General features: G+C 34.9%; 1 protein-coding gene across 1 annotated transcript; it reads right to left on the bottom strand.

Annotated features, from left to right (window-relative positions):
- Nucleotides 1–6,592: 6,592 nt before the first annotated feature.
- Nucleotides 6,593–12,617, bottom strand: LOC123552338 (uncharacterized). Its single transcript, XM_045341925.2, has 6 exons — nt 12,496–12,617; nt 12,169–12,252; nt 10,937–11,135; nt 9,259–10,066; nt 7,987–8,197; nt 6,593–7,430 (listed from the first exon to the last, which is right to left on the bottom strand). The coding sequence occupies exons 1-6, from the start codon at nt 12,583–12,585 to the stop codon at nt 7,215–7,217; spliced, it is 1,608 nt and encodes a 535-aa protein (XP_045197860.2). The 5' UTR covers nt 12,586–12,617; the 3' UTR covers nt 6,593–7,214.
- Between the last annotated feature and the right edge of the window lie 6,408 nt (nt 12,618–19,025).

Here is a 19,025-nt window from a genome sequence, read left to right as displayed (position 1 = left end):
GAATTTATCAATGACTTGATTTAATTTTACCAAACTAGTATTGTTTCTTTATCTATGAAACAGTGAAATTTACAGGTAGGTCATTCTTCAAGCAAGAAAATAAGTACTTTTGACGCCGACAATTTACAATTCTGGACAAAATCGGTGATCAATCGAGTTTTTTGCTATAATTCTACCTGTCATCAGACTAACACATTATATACAGAAACAAATCATGTTCAGCTTCCAATGAAATGTAAATATACATACCATTAAAGCAAATCAGTCACTATAAAATGTTATTTTTTAACTTTTAGCTGACAGTTTATTGTTTTGATCACTCGCAAGAGGAAGAGGGGGCTACAGTCGTTTATAGGGTGTGTAATTTGAAGGTCAGGAATAACGTGGTATTGTTAAAATGAACTGGGGAATTCCCCGGTTCGAGGCGTATCCCCAGTACGTTGGCGTGTATTCATACGAAATTACCCAGTTGGCAGCGTTTACAAACTCATGTGTGTGCGCGTGTGTGTGTGTCTGTCTGTCTGTGTGTGTGCGCGTGTGTGTGTGTGCGCGCGCTCGCGCGCGCGCATGCACATCTGCGTGTTGTTTTGGGGAGGCTGCGTTTCTGGTACGTGGCATTCCCTGTTTGATATTTGTTTTTGTTTTTTTTACACCTATTCTCTGTAAGTATAAGCTACCAGAACCCTTTAAAATAACACGTTAAACATTCTACAGGTTTTATTTTTGTCTTCAAACCGTCCTTGCATCCTATCTGTAATACTAGCATAGAGAGGTATACGAGGGAGTCATGACAGCCAACGCTCCCAAAACAATAGGCCTATATATCGTATAGGTATATCGCATACAATTAACAGATATTCTAAGTATGTTTAAAAAATCTTCTGACCTGTGCGACATTTGTACATGTCGGTGACCATCTATACACTCCAAGATGAGGTACAGGAATATTCTGTTTTACCGCGTAGCCGTACAACAGCAACCATCGCCATTTTGCGACATATTGTAATACAAATAAATTCCCGTTATCAAACAGTTCATTATTCTAATTTATCAAGATTTAAGTTTGTCGGGAAACTTTTTTAATACCAGAACATGGAAAAATCAGTTTATTATTTGTCATGAAGACAACGGTTGGAAAAACCGCATGTTTTACATTTTAAAGCAGCGGCGGCGGTGACAACAGCCGTCTCAATAACCTAACCTTCTATTAAAGAAGCAATAAACTGTATCAGCACTTACCAGGCCCTTTACCACAAGCTATAAAGACACCAGTTTCGTGCATTGTATAATATCTTTTAAGTTCAACATGCGTCATTTCTTTCTAACAGGTCCGCTACTTACTGACGCCAACTATGTGAGACAGCGGGTTGGGCTGTGTCACGGAAACCGGCCGTGTACTGGTACATATTTTTCGATTCGTAAAATCCTAAGACGGTGTTGGTCACGGTAATGATAAATGATGTATAAAGTCATAAAATGAACGTACATTAAGTGTATCAAGGTACTACGTGTACTTTTCATGATTTTGAGAAAACGCCGTTTAAATGTTTGAAACTATACATGTATTTCACGATAGCTTACTATTTATTTATTTCAGTACGGTATATATTGCACTTAATTATGTTATACAGATGTGTAAATAACTTATTCCCAAAGGAATGACTTATGGCCCCTTTTGTCAAATAGTAGCACCTTGTCGCAGTTGAATATGTCCTTCGATATAAAATTTAAACATTAAAGAATACAAAAAAAATAAAAGTATTTAAGATATTTTATAAATTATGACAAAAAGTCATAATCGACCAAAACTGCACATTACCCCTTGATGGTTTAAGGGGTCGATACGTTTTATATGTTATCAGTAATGCTTAGTATTTCAAATATTTAACAATAAGTGGAATGGTTTCGTTAACGAATTGCAGCCATATGCTACTTAAATCACGATGCAAAAAGAAACAGACAGAGAAAATACGTTTATTATTAAGTAAAAACGTTAAATGTCATTACAGAGACCATCAATTACTGTATAAAAACAAGCTACACATCCGTACATACGTACATATTATACGCCAATAAAACAAGTATAATGGTATCTGTAGTAATCCGTCAATGTGACGATTTAACTGAGGAAGTTTTCAGTACTTCAAACAAGAAGACTGACATTTATAATCGGTTAAACATATTCATTTTCACCTGCAATTATGAGAAAAATAAATAATGCCAGTAGAAAAAGTAAGTATTGCATAGAAAGTTTGTCCATCATGACTCAATGTTTAAAGTTGCATGAATATTCTAAAAGAAACCCCTTTTGAACGTTAGAACGCAATAAATAGCAATTATAGCGGACTCGATTTGATCGAATGAGTTCATGGAAAGTATTTAGAAGTGTAACACCTCTCACGCCTCTTAGCACCGACTAAAGCAGAACACTTAAAAGGAACAAAAATACCAGGAAAAACAACACGGTGTCAAATGAGACATTTTACAGTAACAACACAGCACTAAATACTGCAGGTTTGGATGTGTAAATAAACGTGGAAGAAAATACTTTGAAACGCATAATGCGTCAAAGCTGAAAAACTGTAGGCTCGGTATGATCAAAAGAAGAATAGAGCAGGACCCCTTAATCCCGCCTAAACGGAGCTATATTATTACAACATTAAACGGATTCCATAGAGAACTATGAGTAAGAACAACACCAGACTAGTCAGAGATATTGAAAAGCAAGGATAATAAGTAATAGGGGATTCCAAAAATGCATCCTACCCAATTCATAGGACGCAGACTTGCATGAACACAGTGGGGCACCGCAATGGAACGGTCAATGGCAAAAACGAAACTGGGGAGCTTAAACCGTTTTATAAGGCGCAAGTAACCTCACTCTTACCTCCATCATGTTCCAAAGCCACGGGACTGTGTACATAAAATCAATTCCCGCCGGGTGAATCTCTAACAGAGGGCATGACATGTAAAACACAAAAATCTTTTGTATATTTATATAAAAAGCAAACCTTTAGGACCAAAATCGCATGCACTCAATACTTTTGCAGAAGACAGATCATCAAGAGAACACTCTTAAGGGCCCGACTAAACAAGTCAGAGGACAGACTCCAAAACAGTTCAGTCCCGATGGGATTCACAAGTTGTATGTTTCCGCTTCAAAATTAACTTGACTTTTAGCGATAGTTAAGCACACTGGAGAATTATTGCACAGTTAAACATAATTAAATCGCAAGTTTTAATTTATTATAATGTTTAAAATGTCTCATATTGCTTATCCTAAAACTCTTTGAAAATACGTTTCCGGATAGATGTAAGAACCAAAATTTTCAACAGGGCCGATTTCAGGACAATTTTAGATGTATTGACTTCTTTTATTCTATATAGTAAGAAGACCAGAGTAAAGTCCACGTTTGTTATCGTGATGTAAGACAAGCCTTTGATATAATGTGGCACCAGGGCTTATTGTATAAACTGCTCAAGTGTTTTATTGTTTCTAACAGTTTTCTGTCGTTTGTGAATTTATATCAGAGCATGTGAAGTTGTGTAAATATAAATGGCGTGGCATCGCAGTGGTTTGTTGCACGACAAGGAACGCGATAAGGGTGCATCTTTTCGCCGACGCTCTATTTACTGTTTATCAATATTGAAATCAATGAACTAGAGAACAGTTGATACGGACTGGATTAATATGATGCAAATGCTGGCTCCCTACCGTTTTAGCTTCTTATCGAGATCCAGCCTAAAAACATGATAGCTATCCGTCAGCAGCATATATTACATGCTCCATAAATTATTCGTAATTCAAAGAAATAAATAAATACTATATAGATGGTGAAGAAATTCCGACAACACTAAGCGGGCCTCGTGATAGCGGATTTACTAAAATTAAGGTGTTCATGAAATAAAAAATAAGGTGCTCATGAAATATGGTGTACATCTTTACGAATTGTATGTGCTCAAAATGCTGAACGATCTATAACACCACGACTATTCCTAAAACCCTGTAAGAGTGTGAAAGGGCCTCCGTGGCAGAGTGGCTGAGGTTATTGACTTTGAATAATTTGCCCCTCACCGATGTCGATTCGAGGCTCATACGGGGCATTGAACTCTTCATGTAAGGAAGCCGGAAGGCCGATGGTTCTACCCAGGTGCTAGCCAGTGATGAAATAATACACGGAGGGGCACCTTTGTTCTTCCTCCAACATCAAAGCTGGAAAGTCGCCATATCACTTATATTATTCTGCTATGCATTCTTTGCTTCCAAAGGATATTTTTACAGATTTTATTATAATTGAATCGGTGCAACGTTAAATCCAACGCAAACAAAAACAATGTACTGATATAAACCTTTAAATAAAAGAAACATTTCGACACTGCGCTTTCGTGTACTAACTTTCTCTTATACAGAAACTTCATTGAGTACACGTGGCTAGTATTCTATTGAAAACACAATTGATACCAGAAAACTTCAGGTGTTTGGACAATTATGTTGACTGCAGCTAAACATTAGCCGCAAAAATAATTTTCATTCATCGGCTAACTCATTATGCAGGTAGCCAAACACAAAACTTTATTCCAGATACATATGGATTGTTAGTGAGATAGTAATTTCGTATATGTTTCTAGCAACTATGAACTCATTTAAGTTATCCTTGAAGTTGAATGCCATATGCAATACGTCTACTGGTTAGCCTATTGTCTTTTCCATGGGCGTACATTTTAAGAAATGAGTCTGCAGGACCACCCTCAAAAGTTTCGTTGACCCATGGGGTGTCATTTCACCTGTCAAATAACTTTTCACACACAAAAAATACCACTTTCATTTTGGCATTAACTATCGATTTTGTTTCTTTTTCCATCAAAAGACAGCTACCGTCAATTGTGCATAGAATTTAGTGATGGAATTCCCACTAGTATTTGATTTTCTAAATTGCAAATTTCAGAATCAAATATATAGCCAGGCAGCTAAAAATACATCAGATTGCACAGAAAACATTGCATTTCAAGATTTAAAAAAGATATTTTCATTAGCGAAGGCAATACTTTTTTAACTAATCAAATTACGTCTTACTGATTCTAACACTTTTTTAACCAGTCCAAAGTCGCGTTTAAATTACAACCTCTAACTTAAAGATAAGAAAGTGCTAAATAAGTTATAGTTCTGCCTATCAAATAGAGTGAGTGAGTGAGTGAGTGAGAAGAAACTGTGTATATTCCTTGTTTTGTAACTGCATTAGATATGAAACCTGAAAGCAAATATGGAGTTGTCTCGGGATTTGGAAGACATAATCTAAATACAAACGAGAATTTAATTACACTAATGTTGAGGTTTTTGTATCAAATAATACTTCGAACACTTTATCTCATTCTTAAAGTTTATTAGTGTAAAAATTCTGGCATTACTTCAAGACATGTTTTGTATTCCGTAGGCAAGATCATTTAAAATTTGCTTCAGTATATATAATAAATGCGTATTTGTACACAAATACTTTTTATACTTAAAGACCATTCATGATTTCTGTCTGTTGAGTATATACGTACAATGGTTTTTACAAGGCAGTTTATTTCAATATAAATGCATGTATGAATATATTACGCATATATATGTAATGTATATTATGCCTTGGTCACAAAACCGTAAGATGTCCACCAATTTTAGAATCCTTACGGTCTCTGTACAGTCGTAGCGTCTGGTCACACTACCTTTGGGTCCCGTACGATCTTTAGAGGATGCAATCGTAGATGATCCGTACGGACATAGCAGACAAGTCGTACGGAACTATGGTAAACTTTCTGTCCGTTAAAATATAAAATTCTAATATGCTTGTCTCTGTTAAAACACTCTTACGCTAGAATGACGTCACGTTAACGTGCGGTGACGTCAAAGATTTTGTTGCGAACAAGAAAGAGCGCTTCTATATTTTATCTACTGTTTTAGATTAAGGGTATATTAGAATCGAAATAATTTATAGCACAAGCGTGTTTTAACATTATTTATACACTCGGGTGGTAATACGTCGTTCAAATAATTTCACTTAGGCTGCGCCCTCGTGACATTATTACGCCCGACGTATAACCACCCATCGTGCATAAATAGTGTTAAAGCACTCTTTTGCTATCGATTATTTCTTAAAAAAATAATATTAATAGGACAGACCTTACCAATAAAATCCATATTCCTAAGACTGGTAGCTTTGTCAATAAATCTATCTGCGAATGTGACTGTTTTGTATTGGTTTATCATTTTTTTTGTCTATATTTAGGTTCGGATACCGAAAATTAATGTATGGAAACATACGGAATGTTCATTACTTACGGACCATATATTCACTATCGTTCTCATTTTATTAAATTGTTCTATTGCTATAATTATATGTACATACCTTACAATTCAAATGAAGAAGTGGAAATGTTAAAGACATCAAAATACAAGTTATGCATTCTCAAACTAAGTGAAAATATTTTCTTTTTTTTGGAAATTTCATCATACATACATTTATAACATAAATATAAAATCTGTAAGAAAAGCTAGACTATATAACAATAACAAATAAACAAAAACAATAACAAGAGCTGTAGAATAACAGTTCATCTCGTTTATTGAAGATAATCATCACATTTTTCTACATAGAAGTTTATATACAAAAGCTTAACTAATCTTGTAAGGTATTTAAAGGTATTATTTTTGTATGTAATGAGGCTATCCTCTGTCATTATATGCTGCAGTGAACAATGTTTCCTTTCATTTCAATCAATTTCTCCTAGACTTTAGGTGGTATCACCTGTGCCCTTTATGCAACTTAAATGACTTTGACAAAAGATATTTTTATGTCTTAAAATGTAAAAAAATAAATGTTGTCGTGAAGGCAAAAACATTATACTTTAATACTTAACTATGTGTATGTACAAACATATGCTTGTCAAAGTAGAGTTGTTCTTGTAACGAATCACACTATCTGAGCTCTGCTGACAAAACAATAAAGATCTGGCAGAGTTAGCAAAGTTGGTAAAAAAGTTGGATACCATTTATTACTTTTCTTATTTAACACAAAGCCAGGAAGTTCAAAACATCAGTGCTCGAAGTAAACGCAAGTACATGTACTCTGAGCACTATCATATCGCAATATGTAAAACGTTTTTCTTCGCAAAAAAGTACGATATCATTTTAAATCTAGGACACGATTTATTTTTGCACCGCTTAAAATGGTTTTCTAAAAGACTTGTGATTCTTGAAAACGCTGGTAGAGTTCCCAATTGTTTTCCCTATCCACGCCAGGGTAAACATTGATTTTACGGCTAGTTTCGAATGATCCGTACGCGTCTCCTTGGGCCGCCACACAATACACTGTATGTATATCAGCAGCATCTGTTGGCGAAATAGATAAAGTCACCCGAGATGCAACGTTTGTTTCTGCCGATTTCCAAACCTGAAAAAAAAAATGATTTCATGCATCTGTTTTACTTAACCAAATCCCATTCAAAATAGCTTAAAGTAAACATCGTTTAACAAATATTAATATGATTGTATCAGGTGGTTTGTGGTCTACCTATAACAATTATACCCTTTATAACCTTTGGACATACAGTTACTGAACAAGATCGAACCCTTTGTGAGCAATACACGATATTGGTGTCAAAGAAAAAATGGCCAGTTATACAAGGCACCGTCTTGGTGTCATAGAAAAAAACGGCAAAACATAAGAAGTGATACTTAATCTTTGTATTTAACGCACAATTAGCATGAGATAAAATCTATAATTTAAAAGAGATGCTTTGAAAACGTATTATAACAAACTCGCTTTGACTGAGTCTGTTTGTGAGTGGTTATGTAATGTGCAACATCTCTCATAAGCCCTTACAATGAAACATGCAAACGTTTTACATTTATCATCAGAAATGTCAATTAGAATTATCAAATATTGTACTGGCCAACACAGCTTTACTTACGTGTACATATAAATCCGACTTATTCAAATGACAAACCTGATACATTCCTGATCTAATCAAGTCTGGACCGTATTCATCATACAGACGTAGTGCCAGTTTCGGTTTAGGCTTTCCATTTGCCTTGCAAGAAATAACAATTATCTTGCTGGTATTTTTTATCACACCGGTCTTGTTTTCGTCAAACACTGCTGGTTTAAGAACGACAACTTCAGTTGATACGTTTACTGTCTGGTTACCATTTGTTGCCCTTGAAACAAATATAAACTTAAAGTATATGAAACCGGATGTAAAATCAATACGAAATATTACTGATCACGATAAGTCATTATTGAACGTTTCAATCGCCAATATTCCACTAAAACATTTTTAGATAATAACTTAAAATGTAGAAAATCTTTATCAAAGTAAATATACAGAAGCATTATGTATGTAGAGCTACCGATTTTCAGTGAATGATCACATTTATGTTCAGTTTAGCTTTACACTGGTATTAGTATTTTAGACCTCATGCAATATCAAACTCAATCTGACTAAAGTACATCTCCATTTAACGCTACCCACATTGGATCTGAAGACGTGCTATTGATATATAGCCTCGTTCTGACGACCCTTCCGCTAGCCAATCAGAGCTTTACTTACAACATTTCGTATATGAAAGAGCAATTCTTATTGTGCCCACAAATATATATGTCATGGTAGGGGCTTGGTCACGTAAGGTGTCAGACAGCCGGTTAGCTCAGTCGGTAGGGCACTCGACCTGTAAGCGAGGGGTCCCGGGTTCGAGCCCCGGACTGACTGCACAGTTTTCCCCACCTTGACATGCGGCGCTATTCTGATGGTTCAGTCAAATGTTTGTTGAAAGAAGTCATCTGACTGCTTCAAATAAAAATCGATTTGCGAAAATGAAAATAGCAATGTTAGAAATCCAAAATATACAGAAGATGAATGTGAATGGGTCATTCTAAGATCTTCATTTAGAAGATCAAGTACTTTAGTCAGATTCTAACAAACTAATCTTCTGTCGACATGAACACTACGTAGTAATTGTTCATATTCACAAATAATCACATTTGGGTCTAGTATACATTTAAGGTGACGTTGATACACTATCAAAATTTATTTTCAAAAAACAACATATCTGATAAGCGTCATTCACAGCTTTCTTTCTACTGAACCTATGGTTTATCACTATAGTTTGGTGTTGACGTATTAGTCGTCTGAAGAAGTTTTATGTAAAGTTGATGATAAGCAAGTATTTAAGTAGAGATTTACCTTACACTTGAAATGTAATATGCTGAAGTTACAAACCTACACATATAAACACCTTCTTCCTTTCTTGGTCGTTTGGCTGCCAAAGTTAGAACCTTAATGTTCGTATAGCTGTCTAAAATGACAGTTTCTGATTCCAACTCCTTTGTTTTGCCATTATTAACAACTTTCAGTATAGCTACATTGGGTCGCGGATTCCCCATCGCCACACACATTATACTCTGTGCTGGTGGGAAAATAACAGACTGCTTTGCGAGAGGAAATATACCTAAAGTGTTTCGAGGTACAGCCTCTTTGGCATCTGGAGCATATATCTTAATGAAAGGTCCGTAGAACAACCGTTCAACCATTCCTGTCATTGACTCGCGATAGGGCAAGAGCACTCCTAGTATTCCGCCATATTGTACGTAAGGATATCTGATAGTTATTACCATGTTTGCTGTTGTATCTGTTCGGTTCGATATACTCAAATCGATCTCTTCTAAGTTAAAGTTCAATATTTCAAATACTTCCGGTGGATTAGCGCTTGTATTCAGACTTGTAAGGAAGACTTTTACAAATTCGATTTCACGGAAGTCTTTAGTGCTTTTATTGATGATAGCCGTGATATTCAAATCTGAATCCAGAGGTGCCATGTAGCTGCTGTTGATCTGCAGTAAACCTACAGCAGGTGCTGTAACGTTTTGTTGTTGGGGCTTTTCAATTTCTGTAGGATTTAGTTCTATACTAACGCTTTGTTCATCATTGTATAAACGGAAATATAATGTACGTATAGATTGCATTTGCTCTATATCAACGGTTGATGTATATAATTCGCTTCCGGGTATAGCTTGTGTCTTTCTACCACCTAAAAGGAATAAACGATGTTCTTAACAAATTTTTATGGGTGGTGTAGTCAATTATTATCACAAATGATAATACATTTGTACATTCTTGCAGAAAAGAAAATCGCAGATGCAAATATACAACAAACGTTTATATTAAGCCTTAACATGTCTTGCCCTTCACCGCTGTGGGTTCGAACCCTCGCTTGGGTGTAGAAGTTGTTTAATGTAAGGAATTAATCAGTGTGGCTTATGAAAGGTCGTTGGTTCTACCTAGGAGCTCGCCTTTGTCTTCAATGATACCTGGGACATTTTTCTACCTTTAAAGTCGTCACATGACCTACAGCTTTATCGGACAAAAATATTCTGAAAACTCAATGACATTTATATAACACAACGCAAAATAATTATTGTTTTGAATTGACAACTACTTGCATGCATATGATTTACTATTGTCTATATTTGTGTTGGAGGAAGGAAGGCGGGGACGAGGGTGAATGTTAGGGCGGGGTAGAGGTAGGGGTTGGAGAGGGTTGGCCGCTGCTCAAGTGGTTAAGGTCCTTGACTTCCGAAACGAAATACTTGCCTCTCAACAATTTGTGTTCGAAACATTGGATTGGGTGTTGAACTTTCCAAACGAAGAAACCAGTTCGAACTGACTTATGAAAGGTTGTTGGTTGTAAACAGGTGCGAGCATATGCCTGAAGAAGCAATATCCGGGATACCTGGGTATCAATTGCCATGATTTGCATCCAAACTGGCCATGTAAACGAATTTGTGTATATGTGACTCAAAATCCAACAGAAACAAAACCTATATTTTATATCAAAGCCGCTAGAGGTCTAGTCTAAGGAAAGCTGCATTTGCAATCCAAATGCAAGAATTATGTATACTTGTTCTCAATAGTCCACCATTTGTTCTCGGAAGAATCCAACTCGTTGTGTGATCAGAGCTGGCACTATACATTATGCTGACAGTAGTTAGGTCGGAATTCACTCCCGATGAATTTACCGACAGCACTTGAAGCGGCAATGCTGACTGATTGTGTATACTTTGTGTTGTAACTGTATCGTTGTTGCTTGTGTTTTTCACCTAAAATATTAACATGACAAGTAAATAATTTTGGAACTCCAACAATTATCATTTCAATTATTATTTGTATTGGTTTTATTATATTATACTCACTAAATCAAAACTTTTATTATTAATTGTAATTAATATTTACTTTCTGTGCTACAAAGATAATTGTACCAGCACACTTGACAGCCATGTAAAAGTACTACTACGTAAAATTATGACATAAAAATCCGCGAAATTATGACAAAGAAAACCGAAAAATTGTAGACAAATTATTACAAAACACTAGGATTTAAAACAAAACACCCAGAACACAAGCCGTCTACGTCATGATAAATGCCTTAAATGAACCAACACACAAATACTTCTTTATCTCATTTTGCAAGGTCTGTCATGTATATGAATTATAAGCATTTTGCGATCTTCAATATTATTTCTTTCAGGTTGTAGGACAATACATTTCAAAAGAAAATTGTACATTTCCTACAAAGCAAACAAAACATGAATAGAATTGAATATATTCCATCAATAACTTTATTACACACTATTCAATAATTATCATTCTCTAAATCTGAATTTCTAATAATCTGACATCATTCATATTTGCCACATTTATAGTACCTTATCTATAGTTTAGTTAAAATTCTTTTATTTATGTCTTATCTGTATACATCACAAACATACAGTACAATCAATTAAACATTTAAAAAGCATACAGCCGCTCTATATAGAGCTACAAGAGACAATACATACATAAAACATATCAGTCAATTTAAAACTATTAACACAATGTTAATAAAATACCTAAAATTAAAACACACATAAAACAGTATAAAAAGAAGAGACATTAAGTTATTTGTCTTATTTCACAACCCCAAGTTTGAAAGCCGAACTGAAGGTCTATGACATGTCAATGACATCAGGTTTATGTCAAAATGTGACATAGCAATAACATTATCAATTTTGGATTAGTATGCCTAACCATAGGTGTCCATAAGACAACATGCTCGAATTTTCTCAGTGCTAGACTATTTGTCTTTTTACTTACGCTTGATGTGTTGGTTTCGGGTTCACTGCAATTACATGTTGACATGCTTAGAGCCTTACACATCTGTTGCATACCAGACCATACCTAAAATGACATGAAACTAAATGAAGTCAACTAAAATATTTTACATGTTTGACTGAGATCCTTATACGTCTTGTAGTAAATTTTGTCTTATGTTTAATTTAGATTTATCGCAAAAAAGGCTTTTTAGTGTTGTTTGTTACATAGTTAAAGCAAATTTGTATGGAACATAATAATAACGAACGGTTTGATCAAACAAAAATGGTTTCCTGTTGCGATGTAACATTTGTTTTGTTTGAAATTTACCTGTTGTAATAGTTTGTTTTGTAAAACAAGTTTCCTGTTTTGGTCTAGCACAGTTTTGAGCATCGTCCTTAATTCTTGTTCTCCACCCATAGTACTATTGTGACCCGAGACTGACTGAGCATTGACCTTCAAGAAAAGAATCAAGGATGAATATCTAACAGGAAAAGCTTTTCTCAAAAAACGCAACCTCCCCAAACTGCGACCTAGCATACGGACGTGCACACGACCAGCATACATTCCCCCCCCCCCCCCCCCCTCCCCCGCACACACACAAAGCAAACACAAATACACGAGGAGAAGTCGAAAACTAAAGGAACACAGTGGAGGCACGCCTTGGAACGGTCAGTGGCAAAACCACCACTGGAGAGCTGAAAACGGTTTAAGGTGCATCTAACCTACCTCACTTTTACCTCAACCATGTTAATGATGCATAATAAACTAAATCTGAGCAAAGAGCTATAAAAATAAATAGATCATCAAATTGAACGCCATATAGAGATCTTAACGAATAGTTGGTCTATGACTCTCGATATGCATTTTAAAAACTAGGAGACAGTCAGAAAGATTCAAATATTTTACGTCTGAAACACTTTTACTGTCATCATTCTTTGTTTTCTCGAGTAAGTGTTTATAAAATTTGATTTTTTTTCTACGGTACAAATTATTGATCAGTTAAAGTCTAATAAATCACCAGTTGTGCTCGTCTGAAAATGTAACCCGCTTGCTTATTAAAGCGGCAGGTTCCAACGTTTCGCTAAAACCGCCAATAGAAGATTTAAAGAAGGTATTAATAAATTTATTTAACTTAACTGACCCATTTTCATAGAAAATTACTAGATCACGCCCTGTATTAAATATATGACCACCCATTTTAAACTAAAATCTTTTGCTTAACCTATAAAATTTCATGTTCAAATTCAAGAGCTAATTTTATTTCAAGATTTTTGATTTGGGAGATGTTTTACAGTCATCTTGTACATCGCTTTATGCAGTATACGATAATATTCGTCATGTAATTTTTAATTTATTGACAATGTACTTGTAAGCAATCTAAACGTATAGAAAGTAGGGTTCCAATTTGGGAAACATATTTTGTTATTGCATTCGTACATCATTTTGTTAATAGCCTATACGGAAAAGAATGTTTTATGCCCCCAGATAGGGAAGTATAAAATACCCTAACGCTCAGTTATAAAGTTCCATATTCTCAAAATAGCGACTGGACGCCATGTTTTATTACCTGTACCTCTTCTAATTTTTTGTTTTCCGTCGAGACATTTGATTTTGGTATTTTTTCGATTTTTTTTCTGTTGTTACAAACATTATTGCATATCAGCTAAAATATTTGTTGATAAATACTTACCACTTCTGTGAGCCTCGGTGGCGCAATGGTAACGCGCTTGCTTATTAAAGCGGGCAGGTCTCACCAAAGGGACATTGTTTCGCCGTATCAAACCTTGGCCAATAGAAACAGATGACTTAATGGAAGGGGATACATAAAGGAATCTTTTTGCAACTTTGAACTCCTGCAACTTTCAAGGTACACGGTAGAACATACTTAGAACATAGATCACGAAACTCCTGCTTTAAAGGTGCATGACGTTTTGTTTAGAACATGGTTTAGATCTAAATCTTTTTGTTACCTATAAAAGTTTCATGCTTCAAGTATTTCAAGAGGCTTAAATTTTATTTTTCCAAGATTTTTCCAAGATTTGGTGAGATAGTACCTTTAACAGCCTCGTATCTTTGTGACATCGCATTATATGCAAGGTATAACGTATAATTATGTTACGCATACATGTATATAATTATTAATTTACCTTCTGTACAATGTAGTGTAAGCATTCTAGAACTTATAGTAATGGTGGTTTTGTCCGAAAGTTTAGAGGAAACATCATTTTGTTATTGCATCCTACATGTTACACTAATTTTGTAATAGCCTATACGTGGAAAAGCACAATGTTTTATGCCACCCCTGAAAGCGAAGTTAAATACCCTTAACCTTCATTATGTTACCTATATGTTACTCATATATACATCCAAAAATAGGCGAAACGGGTGTGGGGTAGCCCAGTGGTTTTATTACCTGTGACGCTCCTAGTCGTTAGAAATTATTCAAATTTCAGTATATTGTTGAAGAGACACTTTTCTTTTGATTTTGGGTATTTTTGTCACTTTTCGGGCGTTTTTAATTAGAAAAAGTCAACAATTGTATCAATATAAGGCATAAAATATGCAAATCGGTTGTGGGGAAGTCCCATGTTTTATGACCTGTGACGCCAATGACAAAAAGATGATGTTCGAATTTCAGTATAATATTGAAATATAGTCCTGGAGGTTTGGGTGATTTTTGTCACTTTTCAAGAGCTTTTAAGTAACACGTCTTGAGCAATAATTATACCCCTTTATAACAGTCAAAGCCATTGCACAATATGTTAACTAAGTTTCTGTTACGATACCCGTCACGACTTATAAGAAAAAAGTAACAAAGGGCCATAACCCCCGAACAGGTGGAGCAAATTCAATTTTTTTTCTTCTTCCTGTACAACTAGGCATCGGTAAAAGTAATCCGTGAAAGTTTGAATCAATTCCGTCCAATAGTGAACGAGGGGTTGCGGTCACAGACGCACGCACGGACGGGTGCCATTACTATATTCTCCTCCGATGCCTATCGGCGGGGGATAATTATGTTGTAAGTGTACCTTAGATGGGTTGGGGTTAGGGGTTCGTTAATCTATAGAGGGTCACAATTCTATGTGAGGGCAATTTTTCTACATGTGGGGGAGTTATAATATTATGACCCCCTGTCATAATATTATGACCGGGGAGTCACTATTCTATGTAAAATAATGACCGTTGTTGGGCACCGCCTTGAAATGCAAAGTGATAATACAAAACGCATAAGAGTAAGCTGAGGACTATTTATATTTCAGTTACTTGTGATAAGACATGCGGAGGCTTACATTTGTTTTGTTTGTGATCAGCCTATATGAAATTTTTGTTTTTGATTTTTTACGACTTTGCATTCATTCTCAAGGTACACATTTTTCACAATGGTCTACAATATGTCATTTTTTACATCATTCAGGAAATTTTCATTAAAGATCCGTTTAATCGTTAAGATGCTAATTTCAATAACATCTAGACAATTGCAATGCTAAAATGTGAGAAAAGGCATTTACTAGGTCCTAAAATCGATCAAATTAGAGCCACCTGGTCTAGACTTGGGTCTAAATTCCAACAATACAAGGACTTTTTCACCATTTTACATCATAAAGAATAGATTAATGGCATTTGATTAATTTTCGAGGAGTTGGGCAAAAAACATGTATTGCCTCTTATATGCTGAACACTATGAATACAAAGAAATCCGGGTGTTCTTTATTTCAATTAAATCCACTTACTTCATAACAATTTTTCGACATTTTCTAGCATATCAGATTTTCAGAGACTTATTTCCCATAAAGAACTATACCGTTACTTCAGAAAAACAAAACGAAAAGGGGATGTTAACTTTATATAAGAAAACTACAGTTAGTTAAATACGACCCGCTGAATTTACTCTTTTTCGCTTTTTCAATTTCTCTTTTCGAGACATTTTAAAATTCTTACGCCGCCATTAGCCTGCGATAGGAACATGCCGATTTCGATAGAATGCAAAGTGATACATACTGAAACGCGGTAGAGTTAAAGTAAACACGTTGCTGTAGCACTGTATGGTAACTACACCGGTAGCCGTGTGTTTGGATCTGTCCAATATGGTTTCTCCCGAGCAAAAAATGTCAAAAACATCATGTAAGTTTTGATGTTTTCTATGATTAAACACATATTTTACATAAAGATTTATTCCGTTTTCAGGTTTCATTCTAAGGTTTAAGTTATTCGATATAAAAAGATCAGATTAATCCAGTTTTAATTACTAAGTGATAAAAACGTGCAGATTATGGGAATCAAGAAGCGAAAACGAAACTTTTAAATGATATTATCAAACCTCATCCGAAAAATCAGTTAAGAGGAGAGAAGAAATATTTTCACATATCTTGTCATCGGTCTCTTAACTGAAAGTATAGTATTTTTACGAAAACATACCATCGTAAGTCAATCATATGTATCAAGTGTGTAACGGTTTGGATACAAGTAATTAAAAAGCAGTTAACGGGTTGGATTTAGTATATGCACCGGTTTGGATAGCAATTTAATTCACACTCCTGCACGAAAAATCGGTATCAAAGTTGATAAAACCACAAACAACCACATCTATATCCTTCTTTCATTTCTGGGATATAAGAGATAACTTTTTTGTATGGATTGCATAAAATCTAGGGAAAGAAATAAACTGAAGGGCATAAAACTAAATATCTAAGCTAGAAATAAGAGATGTGCATAAACGATTCGAAATTGACACTGTACCTAGAGAAAACTGTGTTACGTTTTATAATGAATTTTTTATTTCATGGAATATTTTCAAAATTAAACACTATATATCCTGATAGGTAGGTAAAACGAGTTTAAAAAAGCAGAGTAAGAACGTTTGAGTAACAGGCTGGTTAGATATCCAAGTCGTTCGTTTTAGAAACCCTGGGTTCCATCTATCGTCTCGAGGGTGATTTTATTTGAATTATTTTACAATAAATGTTCATTTGTTTATCACATTTGTCAATTGCTTGTTTAGAAGAGGGAATTAGTAAATTCTTAGAAAATAGGCCCAAATTAAACGAAAACGTTTGTTTGCCCTTTCACCTACTAGCTTAAAAGCAACCCCTGTACACATTAACTATTTTCATTATTCCATAAGATGATTTTCATCGACTACTTGAAGAATACGAAGGACTATTGCACGCATCCGTTCGTCGACTTCCACATACTCTTTGTTAATTATTTGTAAGATATTATATTGGGAACTTATTGAAACTAGTTGTTCAATGTGATCTTTTGACATGCAATACCAATGTTCTATAATTCTAGATTACTTTGTTTTTACAAAGGTATGACTCGTTTCCCGACTCACTAAATTGAATTTTGTACTATTTTTGTACGTACGCAGGTATCTTAATAATCAGTAGTTAGAATGAATTATCTGTGAGGATCTTACATGCAAAGTAAGGATCAGCAAGTCTGACTTTAACTTAATTGCAGAGTTATGCCGCTTCACTGAGCCTGCTTTGGTATGTAAGCACATACTACTTGCTTTACGAATGAAATGAAACTTAAAACACTTGTTCACTCTGATTATCCGATATGCAGTGCACAGGCTCAAAGATTCTCATGTTTCTTCAAAACGATTATATCGCTATTTTGACTTGTCTTAGCAACTTATGGTTAAGTCCATATATGTAAGTAGGTATCATAGTGTTATTTAGCATCAGAAGAGGGGACATTTTTATGACTAAAACATAGGTCTTAACAAAATTCTTGGCCATTTTGTAAGTGTTTATGACATTGATTCATTCAGTTAGCTTTCTTTAGTGCCATAACATTTGAATAGTCGATCTTTATTGCCCCCTGTTAAACTTGATATTTGAACTTTTTCGTCGTAATGTATATAAACTGTCGTGAAATCAAAACAGAAGTCAGTATATTATTAAACAAGCTAGTGAATCATTTCCTTTCAAAAGCTCTGTTTAGAAATGTGAGATCGGGAGACAGGAAACAAAGCTTTTAATGTTACCCTACTATTGAACTAACAATCATGCATAATCAACAATAGTACGAGTATGTATTCTTGCGGTCTATCTTACTTAGTAATAGGCCTGTGCGTCTGAATTTCCTACAAAGATGAATGGTGCTAACCATTGCTTTTCGTGGCTATTCCTCTCCCACTGGTGTTTTATATTGGAAAATTTCACTGCTACGCTTGAGAAAAGAAATTATAAAAACTAAAAAGGGAAACATAGCCAACATGAGAAAAACGCGAAAGCCTACAGCAGTGTATGCATAGATGTGAAACTTATTTGACTATACTCAAAATACACTAGTCGTGTGTTAAGCCTGTATAGCATACACTATCCTGACCCTTAACGTATTTCCGGCAGATCATGGAGCTATGCCTTCCACGAGGATGTTCATTTAGGCAATTGCTAAAGCAAGTATTACTTGTGAGGCGTGCGTCAATATGTAGCGAATTGAGGCAATTTTCAACATGCATTGGCCATTTGCTCAGTTTTAACACATTTTTTTTCCTGGTCATTAGCAAGGATATGTGTATACTCATTTCAAAAATTCTTGAATGAAAAGTCTGGTTTCAAAATTAGTAGCAGTAACATCAGCCTGATTAAACACACTAGAAAAATTAGCGTTCATATTGATCAACATATTAGTGTATTTCTTTAAAATATACACCCCTATTAAATAAGCATATACAATTAAAATAATCTAAAATAAATGCTTGATGGCTATGCTTGGTTTGCCAGAAGACATATTTGAACATGCACCATTGTAAAATATGAAAGCATTACTTAGAAACAAACATCATTTTAAAATTAGCAGTTAAAAGTGTTAGTCCAAATCGCAAACATCAAAAGAGATTCAGT

This window comes from Mercenaria mercenaria, chromosome 4, assembly GCF_021730395.1.
Source record: "Mercenaria mercenaria strain notata chromosome 4, MADL_Memer_1, whole genome shotgun sequence".
Classification (NCBI taxonomy): Eukaryota; Metazoa; Mollusca; class Bivalvia; order Venerida; family Veneridae; genus Mercenaria; species Mercenaria mercenaria.
The sequence above is the reverse complement of the archived record's forward strand: the minus strand, read 5'-3'. Positions and strand labels throughout refer to the sequence as shown.